Here is a 21,529-nt window from a genome sequence, read left to right as displayed (position 1 = left end):
ACATAGACGGGACACTGAAAATAGAAAGAGGATCAAATTCCAGAGAGACCTGGATGATTACGATAACAACCGGGTTTATCACTGGCAAGATCGATCCTCTTTCCGTCCCATTACTATTCGGTCAGATTACCATTCCTCTAATGATCCTTCTACCTCAGGTTCCGAATCGGATAGACGTGACCTCGCCAGCGGACCCAGCAGTAATTTTTTAGGCCAAAGAAGACGTCGACAACCACAAAGAAGAAGAGGACCCGCAGGAGCCAACGAAAGAAGAGACACAGACTACAGAGTGACTCGGTCCCAGGTAAATCACCTTTGGTAATTAATATATCTTCCAGGACTCTTAGTATTGCCGAACATATGGTATTACAGAAGGGTCTTTCGTTTTGTCCCTCATACAAACTGAATACCTTTGACATGGACATGGACCTTCATCGGTTCTATCGCCGTTTAAGACTTCTTGTACACTTTGAGGACTCAGATACGCCAACCTCTTCTGTGGATCCTGCTGTCCCGATCATCACTGCTCAAGGCTTGGGCTTACGCAACAAAAGCACATTTAGGCCCCCTAAGGGCTCTCATGCGGTGGAAGCGTTTATTGGTTTTGTCGACCAGGCCTTTAATAAAATCCGCCATGATATTGAGACACATAGATTACACACCTCTCCTAATCTCAGTGCCATAGACTTTCAAGCACTACAGTCATTACGCAGTGATAAGGATATAATAATTAAGCCAGCCGACAAAGGCGGGGCGATTGTGGTGATGAATAAAACTGACTACATAAAGGAAGTCTATCGCCAACTCCATGACAATTCAGTCTATCAATTACTGCCAGCCGACCCCTCGAACATGATTAGGGACCTGATTAGGGATACCCTTACCCCCTATGTTAGGAGAGGCACTATCGATGAAAAAACACGGGATTATCTGACCAAATCCTACCCTATCACACCAGTATTCTATATACTACCTAAAGTTCATAAGAATCTTGAGCGACCCCCAGGCCGCCCTATCGTGGCCTCTACTGAGTCAATTCTTTCTCCACTCGCCATCTTCCTTGAGAAGATTCTTACCCCTCTGATACGTAAACTACCATCCTTTTTATTAGATACGGGTGACTTTTTACAACAATTGCGAGAACTAACTTCCCTTCCAGGGGAACTGTTATTAGTCTCCCTTGACGTCAAGGATCTCTATACATCAATCCCACACTCCCAGGGGATCCATAGCGTAAAACACTTACTACGTTCTTCACAACTAAATCCAGATGTTGTCAGTTTGTGCCTGGACCTCTTGACATTAGTCCTAACTAAAAATTACTTCATGTTTGAGGACCGCTACTTTATGCAGACGAAGGGCACCGCGATGGGGTCTAATGTAGCCCCACCGTATGCCAATAGCTATATGGCCCTGTTTGAAGAGGAGATTGTATATCCTGACCCATTGTTCCAGGCTTACTGCCCTTTCTGGAAACGGTATATCGACGATGTGTTCTGCCTGTGGACGGGCACATCACAATCCCTAGATCTATTCTTTCACTCTCTCAATACAGCATGGCCTGGCCTCACTTTTACCATTACCAGCAGCACACAGGAGGTTAATTTTCTAGACACACTGGTTAAGAGAGATGGACTGGGCACCCTAAAAACGGACTTATACACCAAACCGACGGACAAGAACAGCCTCCTACACTTTCAGAGTCTGCACCCGATTGCGACTAAGAGATCTATTCCCCGCTCTCAATTCAAAAGAGTACAAAGAATAGTTACCGAACCTAATCTTATCAAAATCAGAACTGATGAAATGTACTCTAAATTTAGAGAAAGAGGCTACCCTCCTGATCTACTCACGGATGCCATGAATCCCTCAAGGACGACACGTACACCCGTTAACAAAAGAGTGCCTTTTGTCCATGTATACCATCCCTATGTACATATCCTACACCACACAATAAGACGACACTGGAATATGTTACGTACAGCCCATCCAGGCATTGCAGAATTCCAGGAACATTTCCTCCCTTGTTACAAACGCCCCTCCAACATACGAGATACTCTAGTTAGAGCAGATTTTGGGGGCAAAAAAGAGGATTCTACACAACGTTTTCTAGGCACACCCCAGAAAGGCACTTTTCCTTGCTTACATTGCAATCAATGTAATAATGTCATAAGGGGAGATCACTTTTATCACCCCCACTCCGGTAAAAGGTATGACATCAAGTGCTTCTCTACCTGCGATACCTCCTTTGTCGTTTACGCCATCAAATGCCCCTGCGGCCTTCTCTATATCGGGGAAACCACACAGGCCATCAAAACCCGCATTTCTAAGCATAAGTCGACGATCCGTTGCAAAAATATGTTACTGCCACTCCCTTTCCATTTTATTTCTATGGGACACAACATATCCCAATTAAGATTCCAGATTCTGGAACACATCCCAACACCGAGACGAGGGGGTAACAGAATATATGCCCTTAAGAAAAGGGAGGCTTTTTGGATTCATGAGCTTCAGACCCTGGCACCAAGAGGTCTCAACAGAGATTATGATCCACTAGCCTTTATATAATGTCTATGATTTACTCTAAGGGGTTACTATTTCTGCTCATGACCATTAGGCCGTTTTCAAGCAATTAAGGTATTAGATCGACTACACATTTATATACCATTATTGTCACCTGTACCTTCCTTTTTGTTTAATGAGATCATGTTACTAATATATTTATCTTCTTCTGCAGAGTCGCTTGTATTGACTACTTCACTCAAGTCACCTCCTCATCCCTCCCTACCCTCGGATTTTCCCTTCCTCCTTCCTCCACCCGACTGCTGCTATTTTGTCTCCTTAGGTATACAGTATATCTCATCCTTATGTACCCTATGTGTAGGCCACCATACAGGCACTTCCAGTATACCATGCGATCATGTGACCGTCTTGTTTATACATGTGACCGTCTATATCTATCTAGGACCTGTCTTATTTCTTCTTATATCTACACATCTATCAGTGGGATACACTTTCGCCAAGTAGCGCATACCCCTTCTATATAACTAGGCGCAATATGCTCACTCCTTTCAGACACCGCTCTTGTTGTCAGTATCCATGACAACTGAGCACAGCTCAAACCGGAAGTTAGCGTCACACCCGTGACGCACTTCCGGTTACCGGCCAAACGCCTAATCCCGCCTCCTGTCTATTTACACTCCCTCACCTTACAACATGCCAGCAACTAGCGGCGGACACCGCGTTGTGTGGCGTTTCAGCACCAGGCACATAGAGGTAAGCTTTCAGCTATAGCACTACTTTATCCCACAGATACTGGTCCATACCAGGTTATCCTATATACTACTTTCGCTTACAGGTACGCCTCTTATTTCAGGTCCCACGTATACTCTACCACACTCTGGAGACCCTTACATTACGGGTGAGCAATGACACTTCCTTTTAATTAGCTCTATTCAGCTCACAGTCCTAGTTATCTTACGGCTATTGTTTCTTTATAGCTACATACCGTATCACATGGCTACATTTACATGTCCTGTATGGTCCAGTTGTCATGCATAAGGATTCCTACTGCTAATAGGTGAGATTACACCCTTTTTACAGGTCACTTCACTAGCAGCTAATACTTCACCCCTTCCTATACCAGACAATAATAACAGATAGTACACTGTCTTACAGCTACGCCATTCCTGGTTGGAATTCCATTATCCACTTACAACACGATCCTTCAGACCATAACGGGTCAGTATATACACATGGAATCACAACATGCTGTACTCTTCATACTGCACACCTTATAACTGGATATATTTCTTCCACATCACAGAGCGACCACCTCTAATTCTCCTCACTGGTCCAATATATGGACTCACGTTATATCCTGAGATATATTTTCCATCTATCCCCTGAGCAGTCGGGTATGTGTCAACATTTTCCTTCCTTATTATCCTATTCCCTTATCCATCACTACTCACCATTGTTAGATTTACCTTGTTAGTTTGTTTGCTTTTTTACATTTTTGTTATTTTCTGTTGATTCTGATACAATTACTGTACAATGTTTGTCATATATATATATATATATTTTCCAATGCAGTCTACTGAAGAAGGTCTAGGTAGACCGAAACGTTTAATTTTGGGACTGCTATTTGAAATAAAAAAGCATATTCAAAACCATCTACATATCCAAGTTGAGTGCCAAGTTACTTTATTTTGTCTAAATGCTAAAGCTGACCTGCCACTATCATTCTCCAGGTCAGTACGAGTTCATAGACACCTAACATGTCTAGGTTATTTTTTTATCTAAGTGGTGAAAAAAAATTCCAAACTTTGCTAAAAAAAAAAAAAATGCGCCATTTTCCGATACTCGTAGCGTCTCCATTTTTCATGATCTGGGGTCGGTTGAGGGCTTATTTTTTGCATGCCGAGCTGGCGTTTTTAATGATACCATTTCAGTGCAGATACGTTCTTTTGATCACCGTTATTGCATTTTAATGCAATGTCGCGGCGACCAAAAAAACGTAATTCTGGCGTTTCAAATTTTTTGCTCGCTACGCCTTTTAGCGATCAGGTTAATGCTTTTTTTTTGATAGATCAGGCGATTCTGAACGCGGCGATACCAAATGTGTAGGTTTGATTTTTTTTTTTTTATTATTGATTTATTTTGAATGGGGAGAAAGGGGGTTGATTTAAACTTTTATTTATTTTATATTTTTTTTTTTCACATTTTTAATTTTTTTTTTTTTTTTACTTTTGCCATGCTTCAATAGCCTCCATAGGAGGCTAGAAGCAGGCACAACTCGATCACCTCTGCTACATAGCAGCGAACATCAGATCGCTGCTATGTAGCAGAAATGCAGGTGTGCTGTGAGCGCCGACCACAGGGTGGCGCTCACAGCTACCGGCGATCAGTAACCATAGAGGTCTCAAGGACCTCTATGGTTACTCTGCAGAAGCATCGCTGACCCCCGATCATATGACGGGGGTCGGCGATGCGCTCATTTCCGGCCGGAAGCGCCGGTTAAATGCCACTGTCTGCGTTTGACAGCGGCATTTAACTAGTTAATAGCGGGTGAATCGCGATTTCACCTGCCGCTATTGCGGGCACATGTCAGCTGTTCAAAACAGCTGACATGTCCCGGCTTTGATGCGGGCTCACCGCGGAGCCCTGCATCAAAGCAGGGGATCTGACCTCAGACGTACTATCCCGTCCGAGGTCAGAAAGGGGCTAGATGAATAATTATTCATATGCAAAAGGTTTATTGATGTGCATCCATAAAGGCAAGTCGAACGTTTTCGGTCCACATCCGGACCTTCATCAGAACAAATATAAGATATGGTGCGGGGAGAAACGTTAATCCTGTCTCTCTAAATTCCAATATTGGTAGGGTAGCCTGGATGCAGCAAGAAGTCCTGTCCACGTAGGCGCATGTGTGATGCGACTGGAGTTGCTGGGTAAATGGCGCTCTATTATTACAACGAGTATACTCCATCACCAGTGTCAATAAGACGTGGCCGGCGTTCAGAGATAATTTCTGCTACATATAGCAGAGCTGAAGCGCTTCTATGTGTTGCACAAGCGATCGGATGATCACAGCTTCAAGTCTCCTAAGGAGACAATTGAAGTCAGTAAAAAGTGTAAAAGAAATGTTTTACTAAATATTTAAAAAAACAGTTCAAGTCACCCCCTTTTGCCCCCATTCAAAATGACTAAAAAAAAAAAAAAAATACACATTTGGTATTGTTGCGTTCAGAAACTTCTGATTAAAATACAGCTAAATTAATCCTATCGGTAAATGGCGTAACGAGAAAAAAAATGAAAACATTACAATAATAGGCGATTAAAACATTGTGTCTTCCCCAAAATAGTATCAATAAAAACATCCGCTCGGCATGCAAAAAAAAATAAGCCCTCACCCAGCCCCAAATCTTGAAAAATGGAGATGCTATGGGCATTGTTTCGTTTTTTTTTGTTGTTTTTTTTTCTTTTTATACAAACTTCGATTATTTTTTTGCCGTGTTATATGATCGTGAGAGCGAAGTAAGACCCTTTATTCCCCCTGCAGATCTTCTCCAAATAGCCTTTAAAGCTGAAGTACAGCCTCAATTACCTTTTTGTTTGTTTTTGCAATACTGTAAAATTTTTGCATACATATACTGTACTTGTGATGTGTACACTATACATATATAGTGTTTGTTTCCATGACATCTCTGGAAGGTGAATCTATTTGTCTGCTATAAATCCTGATGTGCAGTGTCCTGCTCACCCCTCCCCCCCTGCAGAGACACGCAAGACTGCTGTGCCCCATCTGCCCACTGACAGGCTCATTTCTGAAGACTGAAGTTTTTCAGAGCAGTTTGGAGAGTAAGGCTATGTGCACGCTTTGTGGTGTGCTCTGCGGGTTCTCCCGCAGCGGATTTGATAAATCTGCAGGGCAAAACCGCTGCAGTTATCCCTGCAGATTTATCGCGGTTAGTTTTGCGGTTTCCGCTGCGGGTTTACTCCTATACTATTGATGCTGCATATGCAGCATCAATAGTAATGTTAAAAATAATAATAATTGGTTATACTCACCCTCTGACGTCCCGATCTCCTCGGCGCTGCACGCGGCGGTCCGTTTCCAAAGATGCTGTGCGAGAAGGACCTTCGTGACGTCACGGTCATGTGACCGCGACGTAACCGCAGGTCCTGCTCGCACAGCAACCCTGAGACCGGACAGCCGCGTGCAGCGCTGAGAGGTGAGTATATCATTATTTTTTTTATTATTTTTTTTTAACACTAATATGGTTCCCAGGGCCTGGAGGAGAGTCTCCTCTCCTCCACCCCGGGTACCATCTGCACATGATCCGCTTACTTCCCGCATCGTGGGCACAGCCCCATGCGGGAAGTTAGCGCATCAATGCATTCCTATGGGTGCAGGATCGCAGCGATTCTGCACAAAGAAGTGACATAATGCGGAATGTAAACCGCTGCGTTTCTGCATGGTTTTTCCCGCAGCATGTGCACAGCGGATTGCGGTTTCCATAGGGTTTACATGTAAATGTAAACGCTATGGAAACTGCTGCGGACCCGCAGCATCAAAATCGCCGCGGATCCGCGGTAAAACTCGCAAAGTGTGAACATGGCCTAATGCTACCTGTGGGAATCTTGAGAGGGGGCTGCCATGTCCTGTCGGGGCAGATTGGGCTCAGCAGCCTTATGCTTCTCTGCAGGAGGGGAGGGGTCACCAGCACAGACCGCACTGTGCTCTCATCAGGATCTATAGCTGACAGACAGGGGTCAGGGTATAGCAGCGTCCTCAGTGAGCTGGCTGCTGTGCTGATAGTATGGCTGATGCAGTGACTGAGCACACCAGCCATCTCACTGACTATGCGTCTGCTGCACTGTGGACTGGAGCCTGTCAGGACACCATCCATCAGCACAGGCTCAGGCACTCACCCGGCGGGGGCTGCACTTCTCCGGCTGCTCAGTGATGACTAACTGGAAATAATAATACTACAGGAGCCCACGCTCTGCGGGGATTGGATGGTGGAGCCCCGCCCTCCTGTGGCTCAGCACTGGCTGCCTCTCCCAGCTGTCTGTCACATTGACGCTCCTCCTACTATTCCCTCCACACACCGCTCCAGTTTATGAAAACCCTGACTCTGGGCCCCTCCAGCTCACGGGCCCCCATACACCAGTAAGGGTAATAATTCCCTGATAGTGACCCTGATGGCAGGTCAGTTTTAGCATTTAGTGAACATGGTAAAAAAAAAATTGTGGAATTGCACATATCAAATAAAAAAAAAACCTGTGACATTGCACTTTTTTTTTTTGCAATTTCACCGCCCTTGGACTTTTTTTTTCCCATTTACAGTACACTATATGGTAGAATCATTCAAAAGTACAACTCATCTTTCAAAAAACAAGCCCTCACATGGCCATGTTGACTGAAAAATACAACATTATGGCTCTGGGAAGAAGGGGAGCAAAAAATAACTGAAAATCCCAAGATCGTGAAGGGGTTAATGACCTGTATATAAAATGTCACATGTCCCGTGAGGGTGTATGGAGCAGGCTCAAAAGGTAAACCTGCTCCATATACTGTATGTGCCACCGCTGTATTATACATCTGGCACTTGCCTCTAAGAGTTTTAACCCAGGCTAGGTCTGATTGCTGCTCTTTACCCATTTAGATGCAGCAGACCATCTCTAACGGGCATTTAAATGGTTTCGCGCCCAATAAGCTTTTTGTGATGCAACAATGAGATTCAAAGGGTTATGATGGCAGCTTGAGGTCTGTTGAAAGCCCTGGTTGCTGCTGTAACACCCCAGACAGCCAGATGTTACAGTGGTATTGCCTTCCTCACGGGGAGGATGGTGCCATGCCTGGAAGCGACAAGGATCCCTGTAACAGGTAACATGTACATACAACACTGTTCTGACTCCAGGCCAGAAGGGGGAGCGCTGATCCAGTTTGTGGGTGGCTTCCCTATATATTCTGGCTGGAGGAGTTAGCGGGTCAGTCTAGAGAAGAGCTGGGGCCATGCAGACACGAGGTTCTGCATCTCCTGACAGCAGATTGTAGGAGACACTGAGGGGAGAAGAAGCAAAGGAGAAAAGAGGAAAAATACTGAAAGTGGAGCTGCGAGTGGGCTCGCTCCAAAATCGGCACAAGAAACCGGAGGCCGGAATTCCGAGGTTGTGGGGAACTGTATGCTCCACAGCAGAAATCGGCGGGCAGGAGATTCCAAGTCTCCTGGCCACCATTACACCTGAAGACACAGCAGCAGATTAGAGCGCAAAGTCACAACTAGATGGGACACCTGAAAAAAGGCTCAAGTGGCCTGCCACGCGGGTAGTGTCCACCTAAGAGGGACAGAGAGGACTTTGTGTGAAGCCTTAGGCAGCATGGGACGCACACTTCAGCGCAGTAAGGAATGCTTCCAGCCCCACCTGGCTAGGGGGATTCCAAATCGCTTCCAGGCTGGCTGGACTTCACCATCACCTGTTACCGGTACCCTGGACTGTGGCTGCATACTACCAATAAAAGGTAAAGAGACTGCAACCTTGTGTCCTCCAACTCTTTCCAGCACTACACCGTCTGTCATCTTTACCCACTACACTGGGAGCCCTGGGGATCAAGCTTCACCTGTGGGAAGCCAAACCATCCCTGCTGCAATAACATCATCCCCAGTGGACTCTTTTAAGCAGTCGGTCATCCCTGACCGAATACCACAGGTGGCGTCATGAACATTCTTTATCTTCTACAAACCATTCCCTTTAAAGACCTTCCCTTTAACTTGGAAGCCCAGGGCCACGGACCGGGTCACTGCCACAGCATGTCAATTCTTTGTGCGGATTCCGCAGTGGTTTACACCTGCTCAATAGGAATCCGCAGGCGTAAAACCGCAGGTGGAATCCACACAAAAACCGCAGTAAATCCGCGGTAATCGGCAGTGCATTTTACCTGCAGATTTTGCAAAAACAGTGCGGAAAAATCCGCACACCAATCTGCAACGTGTGCACATAGCCTAAGAGAATAGCATCCCCACACTGGTGACAATCCAGCAGCTGTCGGCTGTCCACTATAGCTGACAACTTGCTGCATCAGCCACGATCAGTGTTGGCACCAACCATATCTGTTTATCCCCTTAGATGCTGCTGTCAATAATGACTATGATAATATAAATGGTAATACACTTTCACTCTTGTCATGTCACATTGTATTAATTCCTGAAATGCACCTGAAGCGTTAATAAACTACCTGACAGCTGTTATCAGTATGTCAGGGGGTGCTGTTTTTAAAATGGTATCACTTTTGGGGGGTTTCCAATATATAGGACCCTCAAAGTAACTTCAAACCTGGATAGGTCCCGAAAAAAAATTTTTTTTTGTAAATTTCTGTGAAAAAATGAAAAATTACTGCTACGTTTTTAAACCTCCTAACAAAATAAAACATCATTTTACAAATGCTGATTTAAAGCAGGCATTAGGGAAATTATATTTATTAATGTTTGTGTGGAATGACTGTCTGGATTAAAGGGATAATTATTCAGTTTGAAAATTGCTATTTTTTTTACATTTGCAAAATTTCTGATATAAATAAAACACAAAACATTTCGACCTAAATTTACCATTATCAAAGTACAATGTGTCACGGAAAACAAATGTCAAAATCATTGGGATTTGTTGGAGAGTTCCAGAGTTATTACCACATAAAGTGACACTGGTCAGATTTTAAAAGTTTGGCCCAGTCACTAAGGGGTTACATCCATTTCAATCATTCTATGCATTTTCATATTGCCAACATACGATAAAGCACATGGTATGGAACTGCAGGGATACTTTTGTGCCACCATTCAGCATCTGCCATGTTAATGGGGTGTGATCTCTACGAGCAATAAATACCTCTCTTATGTCCAACCCACCAATAAATTAGTAAATAATTCTGTACAGACACCGGAAGTCATGTGAAATTGTAAGTTTATTTTTTTTCAAATAATTACAAAGTATTTATATTTCACTGCACAATGCTGATCGGTGACGAACTATCATAAATATTGAAACAAATACTTAGCCAACACAATCCAGCTGTGTTATTACATAGCAATCTCTACACATTGTCCTCAGACAATCTGATATACAGTACTGTGCAAAAGTTTTAGGCAAGTGTGGAAAAAAATGCTACAATATAAGAATTCTTTAAAAAAAAGTGTTAATAGTTTATGAATTAACAAAATGCATAGTGAATGAACAAAAGAGAAATGTAAACCAAATCAAAATTTGGTGCGTCACCACCCTTTGTCTTCAAACAAGCACCCGTTCTTCTCGGACCTAGAATCTAGGTAGACAGGCAAGTCTTGGTTTTGTAGAATGATAGCCACATGTATGATATCCTATTCATATGTAGGAGAAATACAGTCAGAAACAACTGTGTAGGAGGCTTTAAATTAGGTGAGGAACAGCCAAACTATAATATAAAGGTGAGGTTGTGGAAGACCGCTTTATGTCACCGATTCTTCACCATGGCAAGACTGAGCATAGCATTAAGACACAAGGTAGTTATACTGCATCAGCAGTAATGAGTGTCTGCAGGTAACAGTGAAGCACGGAGAAGGTTCTTTGTAAATGTTGGGCTGCATTTCAGCCAACAGAAGTGTGGATTTGGTCAGAATTATGTCCTCAACGCTGAGAAATACAGACAGATAATTATCAATAGTGCAATATCGTCAGAAAGACATCTGATTGGCTCCAAATGTATTCTTCTTCAGGACCATGACCCCAAAAATACAACCAATGGCATTAAGAGCTATGTTCAGCCTAAAGAAGAACAAATCATCCTGCAAGTGATGAGATGTCGCTCACAGAGCCCTAATCTCAACATCAACTCTGTCTAGGATTACAGGACCAGACAGAAGTTTTTGCACAAGCCTCCAACTATAGAAGATATGTGATTAGTTGTTCAAGATGTTGGGATAAAACACCCCTGCCGATTTCCTTCAAAAACAGGTGTAACTAGGAGAATTGATGCAGTTTTTGGTGGTCATGCCAAATAGTGATTAGATTTTGATTTATTTTTTGTTCATTTTGCATTTTATTAACCGATATAAATAACTATCAATACTTCTATTTTTGAAAGCTTTCTTAATTTGCAGCATTTTTTTTTCATACATCTCCCTAAAACTTTTGCACAGTTTTATGACATTGTTTGCTGTACACAGGTTAGAGGCCACAATAATTCCTTTAGTATACAATTTTACAAATATTTATAAAAACAAAACTAAACTGGGAACGTTGCTCCAGCTGAAGTTCCAATGTGGCTTCGAGTCACCAGGTTATGCAGCTATTGCATCACTGCGGCAGGCTTCACACAGCGCTACAGCTTTGCATTTATTTATCTTATCTTTTTTAAACCCAAACCACAAATTCATTTGAAAGCAAATCTGCCTTTTCTTTCAAAACCCGAGTATAAACATGGTCTCGCTGCCCACAAGTTAAAACTGCTTTTGGTGAACATAATGGTCTAGTCTAATCAGGCGAGTTACTTGTGATTCTCATGCTCGGTAACTTTCTATCCACAGTGGGTAGTTCCTCTTCATCCGCATTCTCCCACCACTACCGATACTAGGATTTTGGCCTCACTTCCCACAATGCACTCATCTGCCACTGTTCTAAAGCCCACCCTAATATGTCAGAATGCAGTTTGACCGAAATTGAATACCTTTGACAAAAGAAAAACAGTGGCTGGCATGTGGTAGTTTTTGGGTGGTATTTTTTTTTTTAATAAAAATGCCATCACAGATAAAGAATATTGTTATTTATTGCACAATGGACGTAATTCTGCTAACTACAGGCAGCATGATCTAAAGCATTTTTGTCTTTTTGTCATTTTTTTTTTAATTATTTTTAAGTGCCAGAATATAAACTTTTTACAAATTGCATCATGTACATTGCAGGCATTATAGACTATACATTATTCTTTAATAGCAAAATAATTTAATTTGTTTTATTTAACAAATGTTCATAAATGCAATAATACAGCTTCTGTAAAATTGTGTTGTCCGATTTCGAACAGTATTGATTATTTGTACTTATAATCCCGCAGGATGAGGGACACTGCTTTTATATGAACTGCAGGGGGCAGTATAGATACAACTGAAGCACATGTTAGAAGCAGAAAGCATTGCATGTCCATTCATTATATAAACGGATACTGTTACTTTCATTTCAGAAGAAACCTATTTACTTGAAAATGTCACTTCTCTTAGTAACCATGTCATTAGGTCAAAATATACTGACTACTTTTTAGAATACCTTACATTGGAAGGGTCCCAATTACATATGGCGATTTTAGGGTGTCCTGTCCAAAACGAGGCACTCTCCAATAAGACAGAGTACGAGGCACTCTCCAATAAGACAGAGTACGAGGCACTCTCCAATAAGACAGAGTTCTCTAACGGCTATTTTGAAACTCGTTTTTAAGTCACGTAATTCATTCATATTAAGATTCAGAAACTTTTGCCTTCGCTCATGTTTTGTCTGTTTGAAAGTCTACAAAAATGACACCTGCCAGTTAAAATCACAATATTTTCTTAAATTGACTAATTTGAAATGATTCAACTGAGAATATCTGGAAGGCCATTATTTTACCAGCAGGTGAACTTTAAGGCCTCCTAATCTATGAGAGACATTTTCCTAAAAAAGACAAGTTGGCTGATGAGAATTAAGAAATAGGAATTACTCACTTTACAGAATATACGCAAGTCCTCGTTGATTTGTTCATTTATGAAGCAGCATAACAACAGCAAGTTTAATTCTGGGCAAGTATTCTGGTATCTTTGTATTATATCCACCTGGTATTTACCCAGCTTAGTATGTAGCAACTACTTGCATTAAAAACATCTTTTTTAAGGAACATTTGTGGTTTCGATAAGTCCTTGAATGAGTAGAAAAGTTTAAAGTCCTTGCGCTCAAGCTCTTTGAACAAGCTGTACCAGTACCTGACCACACTGCTGTCATTTCCACTGACCTCGAACCCAGGCCAATGGAGGTGGATCTCCAAAACAAGCTGTCCAATTTGCTCGATGACGCCCTCTAGAATGAGATTTTCCAAGATCTTCCACTCTGCGCTTTCCATGTCGGCTTTAAGAACATCTATCTGAATGAAATACACATTATTAGGTGAGTCATATCACTTATATCTGTCTAAAATATGTTGTTTTACCCATAATTTCAGTTTAATTAACTAACTTTGTCAGGCAAAAATGCTCAAAATTTAATAAAGGGTTGTTCGAGTCTAAATATCCATCTTTACACCCCAACCTCTTTTCTAAGTAGCTTTATTATAAAATTCCTTACACTTATCCCGGTCTAGCTAATCCCTGAATGTGTTTGTCATTACTTTACGTCTTGTGACCTTTCATTTGAGAGGAGTGTCAAACGGAACATAACAGGAGGCTGGGGCTGCACTCGCTCTCTGCAGAGTCCATCGCCACTCCTGGAAAAGGATGTCATCAGGTGGCGGAACTGCAGTTATACTACGGTTTCTTGCATTAACGTCCTCTGAAGATGTACCGAATCCATGGTCATTGTGACAGAATCTGTAGATGATCTGAGTGCAGCACTCACACTTTGGTAGAAGCAGGGAGTCCACACCTGCGCCGCCCCCACAGCTTCTATGACACGAACCGTCATCCGGGGACACTGTTTTTATCTATGCCCCCTGATGACTATTTGTGGGATGTGCTGTACGCTGTGGGGCCGTGCCGGTGTGACTCACTGCTTTTAGCAGAGTACGGGTGATGTACTCAAATCTCCCAAAGATTCTATCGCTATGAATATGGAGTCAGAACATCTTTAGTGGGTGGTGACACAAGAAATTGTAGCAAGTAACTGCAGTGTCGCACCCTGATGATGTCCACTGTCAGGAAGAGGTGATGGACACTGCAGGGAAGGGAGTGGAGTGGATCCCCAGCCTCCTGTGACATCCTGTGCATTAAAAAAACCTAACATTTAAGGATTGCTAAAGCTAACTACAAAATTGGTTAGGGTGTAAAGGTAGGTATTTAAAAAGGCCATTTTAGATACTGGCCCACCCCTTTAAAGTGTTATTCCCATCATTAAAAATCATCACCTATCCACAGATGAAGTGGTACACGCCTCTTAATGAATCAAGAGAGTGAAGAGTTGTGTGCACCACTCCAAAAATCTCACTCCGCCCCTGAATAGAGAACGATATCTGGAGTAGGGCACTCCCCAGCTTATCATGAATTAGACAAGCTGGGGCTTCATGCTCCTGCAACACTCCCGTCCATTTTAATGAAGCTGGGAGAAACTGGAGTAAACTGATCTGAAAAGTTAACTTTTTGCACAACTCAGAGTTGCACAAAAATGTTGGAACTTTATAAAGCAATTTACACCAGAACTGATACTACATTCTGTTGGGAGTGACAGAGCCAATTTAGAGTCTTTTACAACGAGATACAAAATTCGTCTAAAAAAAAAAAAAAAGGAAGACATACCAGGCCCCAGCTGTCTCTACTGTTCCTCCTACACCGTAACAGGTTGAGAAACACTTTTAAGCAACAGTTAAAAGGTGAGAACTCACTCATTGGGAACCTGAGTGAGGTTCCGCAGCACATGTCTTTTCTTCTTTATTCTAATCTATGCTAGTTATGGAAAAAAGTGTATTAATTTTATTAATATAAATTTGACTTCTCTGAATCTGAATTATTACAGATAGTCAATAAGTTTAACTAATTTGTATTTCTCATAAATGTATAATATATCCATGAAATATAATTAATCCCCTATATATTTCTAAGAGTTCAATTTAAATATATCCATTATATGCATGTTATTTGGCGGTTATAGGTTATTTTCATTGAATATTTTTGTCAAGGATTTACTTTCAGGCTCACAATTTGTCTTGAGAATATATGGACAGTGCTTTATGAACTCCTGCCTCACCACACCTTGCATGTCAAGATAAGAATCAGATAATTACTACAACTTAAAAGTGTTTAATTTTCGCCCTGTAGGCATGGCTGATAAGTTGAAGGTCCATAAATTAGTATAAATTCACAACTGTGAAATACAAAACTAAAATCAAATATTGAGGCCTGATTAGCATGTCAGTTTCATAGTCCCAGCATGAGGCAAGTCATGTGGATAGCAGGATATGGCCATTGTGTGAAAGAAGTCATGCAACATTTCCCTACTTCAGTTGCACTTTTATAAAAAGTTAGTTGCACAGTAGATCAAAATGCAACTCTTGCATGTATACATATTGACAGCCGTATATACAGTGGCTTGCAAAAGTATTCACCTCCTTTGTGTGATGCGGCGGCAGTGCAGTGTAGCGCAACCTCCACCAGGGGGTGCTGGCGAGGAAAGAGAGACTGCATATTCACAGCGCAGCAACACTGAGCAGCCACACAGGTGTCGCAGGTAACGAAAAAGTGGTCAGACGAGCCAAGTCAAAACCTGTCAGGAGCAGAAGTACCAGAAGTAACAACAATGCATGTAGTCAGAGACAAGCCAGAAGTCAGAGCCAAATGGGAGCGCGTTATCCAAAACGTGGGATGTAAGACGAAGTCGGGGTACAAGCCAGAGAGTCGAAGCCGGTCGGGGAACGTGGTATCAGTGACGGAAACCAGGGAAACAACCAGACAAACACTAAATCAGGGATAGGGAATGGGTCTAATACAAATACGGGAAGTCAAAGGCAGAAGGATCACCAAGGTATACGGGTCAGCTGTTCTAGCCTGGAAGCATGAACTATCACTGACGCTGGCCAGCAGACTGCAGAGGACTTAAAAAGCCAGTTCCAAAACGAGGCCTAGGGGATTAACTCCCACATGACCAGTCTAGAGAGATGATAGCAGAAAACAAACCCCGAACTGGATCATGACACATTGGCATTTTCCATGTTTTGCTACTTCACAACCTGGAATTTCACTGTTTGGTTTGCATCAGTTCATGTAACAAACATGCCTACAAACTGTAAACATATGGCTTTCTTTTTATTGTGAAGCAAACAAATAGTACAAAATAAATGAAAACTTCAGTGTGCATACCTATTCAACCTCCTAAAGTCAGTACTTTGTAGATCCTCCTCCTGCAGCAATTACACCTGCAAGTCGCTTTGGATAAGTTTCTATGAGCTTTGCACATCTAGCCACTGGGAATTGTACCCATTCCTCAAGGCAAAACTGCTCCAGCTCATTAGATGGTTTCCTCTGGTGAAGAGCCATCTTCAAGTCTGACCACAGACTCTCAATTGGACTAAGGTCTGGGTTTTGAATACGCCACGTCAAAACATTTACACGTTTCCTCTTAAACCATTCGAGTGTTGCTTTAGCAGTATGCTTTGGGTCATTGTTTTGTTGGAAGGCAAACTCCCATCCCAGTCTCAAATCACTGATAGACTGAAACAGGTTTTGCTCAAGAATATCCCTGTATTTCGCATTATCCATCTTCCCCTCGACTCAGACCATTTTCACTGATGCTGCTGTGGAAAAACATCCCCACAGCATGTTGATGCCACCACGTTTCCCTGTGGGGATGGTGTTCTAGGGGTGATGAGTTGTGTTGGTTTGGCACCAGACATAGGGTTTACCTTGGTGACCAAAAAGTAAAATTCTCATCTGACCACAGCACCTTTTCCTCCATACATTTTGGGGAGTCTTGAACACATCTTTTTGCAAACTCAAAACAAGCCTTACAATTTTTGTGTGTAAGTAAAGGCTTTTTTTCTACCCACTCTTTCATAAAGGCCACCTCTATGGACTGTACGGCTTATTTTGGTCATATGGACATATACTCCAGTCTCTGCTCTGCAGCTATTTCAGGGTTAACTTTGGTCTCTGTGCTGCCTCTCGGATTAATGCCCTCCTTGACCGGGATGAGAGTTTTGGTGGGCGGCCCTTTATTGGCAGGTTTGTTGTGGTAACATGTTCTTTCCATTTGATGATAATGGATTTGATGCTGCTCTGTGGGAACATCAGAGATTGGGATATTTTTTGTATAACCCAATCCTGACTTGTCCATGACTTGTTTGGAGATCTCCTTGGTCTTCATGGTGTTTGGTTAGTGGTGCATCTTGCTTAATGGTGTTGTAACCTCTGTTGCCTTTCAGAAACGGTGCGTATATACTGTCAGACCATAGAATGTAAGTCCGCAAGGACAGGGACCTCTCCCCTCTGTACCAGCCTGTCATTGTAAATTTATTTACTCTAAACGATATCTATAATTCTGTACGTTACCCCGTTCTCATGTACAGCACCATGGAATTAATGGTGCTATATAAATAAATAATAATAATAATGTAATACTTAAATTGTACACTTTGTACACTTCCTTTTCACCAAGTATGTCACTTATGAAGTTAATTGCTTGCACCAGACATTTTCTGGGTCTTCATAGCAAAAGGGGTGAATATATAGGCGCATGCCATTTTTTTTTTGTTTGATGCTGTAAATCACTTCACCAACTTAGATTATTTAATTCTGATGCATCGCACACAAATCAGATTACAAAAATTTTAAATACAGGTTGTAATGTAAAAAAAATAGGTAAAAACACACAGGTGAATACTTTCGCAAGCCACTGTAGCATGAAATTCAATGTATTCTAGAAGCTTCTAATATAAAAATATAAAAGCTATTGTGTAACCTAAGCTTTAGTATACTGAAGCTGAATGCAAATAGGTATACTCAACATGGGCGTACCAAGGATCAAAACTAGGGGGGGTTGGGCAAGCCATGGTTGTTCAGGTTGCAAAATTTTAGAACAAAAAAGGTGAATGAAACGAAAATATTAAGAAAATTATATGTAATTATAGTAGTGCTTTATTAGTTATTACAATTATTTGCTAGCAAAAAAATTTAGATTTTTATTCTAATTACATGTCTTATACTAATATAGTAAATAGGAAGGAGATATCCAAATGTTTAAATGATATAGGCAGCGCATGGATATTTAAAACTTAACCGTTATTAGGTACTATAGGTTAAAAAATAAGGTGAGGTGTATAATTAAATAAAAAAAACAAAGTGCTGGGGAAACCCTATACCAACATACAAAGAGTGGGGAAAAGTGAATAAAAACTGACTAAATCCAAGACCCTTTTGGAATCTGTTGGATAGATTATACCGTGGCATGTTGGGAGGGAATAGTATATACTCACTACTATGTGCACACAAACAGCAATTCCTATACTTAGAAAATATGCTTCCAGTGGCTTTAAAGAAAAACTCCTAAACCAGGAGTATATATGCCCGTATGTTAGGGGTCAAATGTATTTTGCCATCACGCATTTATCATTAAACAATATTGCCAGCTGTGTAGAAACATCAATTAACATGGATGAGACCAAATTTGTTATTCCCTAAAAAAGTCCCAAAAGAACACCTATTAATGAAGAAGCTTTTCATATATCACAGAGATACACTGCTCAAAAAATAAAGGGAACACTTAAACAACAGAATATAACTCCAAGTAAATCAAACTTTTGTGAAATCAAACTGTCCACTTAGGAAGCAACGCTGTTGACAATCAATTTCACGTGCTGTTGTGCAAATGGAATAGACAACAGATGGAAACTATTGCCAATTATCAAGACACAATCAATAAAGGAGTAGTTCTTCAGGTGGGGACCTCAGACCACATCTCAGTACCAATGCTTTCTGGCTGATGTTTTGGTCACTTTTGAATGTTGGTTGTTCACACTCGTGGTAGCATGAGACGGACTCTACAACCCACACAAGTGGCTCAGGTAGTGCAGCTCGCTCATCCAGGATGGCACATCAATGCAAGCTGTGGCAAGAAGGTTTGCGGTGTCTGTCAGCGTAGTGTCCAGAGGCTGGAGGCGCTACCAGGAGACAGACCAGTACACCAGGAGACGTAGAGGGGGCCACAGGAGGGCAACAACCCAGCAGCAGGACAGCTACCTCAGCCTTTGTGCAAGGAAGAACAAGAGGAGCACTGCCAGAGCCCTGCAAAATGACCTCCAGTAGGCCATAAATGTGCATGTGTCTTTACAAAAGGTTAGAAACTGACTCCATGAGGATGGTCTGAGTGCCCGTCGTCCACAGATGGGGGTCGTGCTCACAGCCCAACACCGTGCAGGACACTTGGCATTTGCCACAGAACACCAGGATTGGCAAATTCGCCACTGTCGCCCTGTGCTCTTCACAGATGAAAGCAGGTTCACACTGAGCACATGTGACAGACGTGACAGAGTCTGGAGACGCCGTGGAGAGCGATCTGCCTGCAACATCCTTCAGCATGACCGGTTTGGCAGTGGGTCAGTAATGGTGTGGAGTGGCATTTCTTTGGAGGGCCGAACAGCCCTCCATGTGCTCGCCAGAGGTAGCCTGACTGCCATTAGGTACCGAGATGAGATCTTCAGACCCCTTGTAAGACATATGCTAGTGCGGTTGGCCCTGGGTTCCTCCTAATGCAGGACAATGACAGACCTCATGTGGCTAGAGTGTGTCAGCAGTTCCTGCAAGATGAAGGCATTGAAGCTATGGACTGGCCCGCCCTTTCCCCAGACCTGAATCCGATTGAACACATCTGGGACATCATGTCTCGCACCATCCACCGTCACGTTGCACCACAGACTGTCCAGGAGTTGGCGGATGCCTTAGTCCAGGTCTGGGAGATCCCTCAGGAGACCATCCACCACCTCATCAGGAGCATGTACAGGCATTGTAGGGAGGTCATACAGGCAGGTGGAGGCCACACACACACTACTGAGCATCATTTCCTTGTCTTGAGGCATTTCCACTGATTTTGGATTAGCCTGTAACTTAATTTTCCACTTTGATTTTGAGCATCATTCCAACTCCAGACCTCTGTGGGATATTAGTTGTGTTTCACATTGATCATTTTTAGGTTTTATTGTTCTCAACACATTCCACTATGTAATGAATAAAGATTTATAACTGGAATATTTCATTCAGTGATATCTAGGATGTGGGATTTTAGTGTTCCCTTTATTTTTTTTGAGCAGTGTATTTTGAATTTTCATTATAACAATAAGTGTCCATAATATGCCACTTTAAACAAATAAAAAATCAGTATACACAGGCAGCAAGTGAGTGAGACAAATTAACCTTAACTAGAGGCTATGGTGTGCATAATCAGGTAAACGGGATCACGCTGCCTCGTCACAAAGATGAGCATCCCCAGTCAAGATTAATGACACCAAAGAAATCTCAGTGGTCACATAACCAAATTCAATATCAATATGCTCCAAAGACCACCAACATGCAGAGCAAAAAATATCATTGCTAAGATCTCACCCACTTCGAAGGGGGTCCTATATAAAGCTATGCTTCTCCTCATAAGGGTAAGATGAACAACTGACTCAATCACATGTGGCATCTCCCGACGCATTTCGTCCTTTGTGGACTCATCAGGGGATAAAGAGACATACACTCACTGGCCACTTTATTAGGTACACCATGCTAGTAACGGGTTGGACCCCTTTTGCCTTCAGAACTGCCTCAATTCTTCGTGGCATAGATTCAACAAGGTGCTGGAAGCATTCCTCAGAGATTTTGGTCCATATTGACATGATGGCATCACACAGTTGCCGCAGATTTGTCGGCTGCACATCCCTGATGCGAATCTCCCGTTCCACCACATCCCAAAGATTTCATGTTGTTTACGCCAAATTCTGACCCTACCATCCGAATGTCGCAGCAGAAATCGAGACTCATCAGACCAAGCAACGTTTTTCCAATCTTCTACTGTCCAATTTCGATGAGCTTGTGCAAATTGTAGCCTCAGTTTCCTGTTCTTAGCTGAAAGGAGTGGTACCCGGTGTGGTCTTCTGCTGCTGTAGCCCATCTGCCTCAAAGTTCGACGCACTGTGCGTTCAGAGATGCTCTTAGGCCTACCTTGGTTGTAACGGGTGGCGATTTGAGTCACTGTTGCCTTTCTATCAGCTCGAACCAGTCTGCCCATTCTCCTCTGACCTCTGGCATCAACAAGGCATTTCCGCCCACAGAACTGCCGCTCACTGGATTTTTTTTAT

The 21,529-nt window shown here is 42.4% G+C and overlaps 1 protein-coding gene across 2 annotated transcripts in view; it reads right to left on the bottom strand.

The window, feature by feature from the left end:
* Positions 1 to 10,448: 10,448 nt before the first annotated feature.
* Positions 10,449 to 21,529, bottom strand: part of METTL24 (methyltransferase like 24) — a 127,225-nt gene continuing 116,144 nt past the window's right edge. Inside the window, exon 5 of one of the 2 annotated variants that reach the window (XM_077289560.1) lies at positions 10,449 to 13,639. In XM_077289560.1, the coding sequence (XP_077145675.1) occupies positions 13,325 to 13,639 (315 nt within the window). In that variant the 3' untranslated portion in view covers positions 10,449 to 13,324. The remainder of the gene's footprint in view (positions 13,640 to 21,529) is intronic. The other variant, XM_077289561.1, reaches the window with a different exon arrangement.

The sequence above is a fragment of the Ranitomeya variabilis genome, chromosome 2 (genome assembly GCF_051348905.1).
Source record: "Ranitomeya variabilis isolate aRanVar5 chromosome 2, aRanVar5.hap1, whole genome shotgun sequence".
NCBI classification, from domain to species: Eukaryota; Metazoa; Chordata; class Amphibia; order Anura; family Dendrobatidae; genus Ranitomeya; species Ranitomeya variabilis.
The sequence above is the reverse complement of the archived record's forward strand: the minus strand, read 5'-3'. Positions and strand labels throughout refer to the sequence as shown.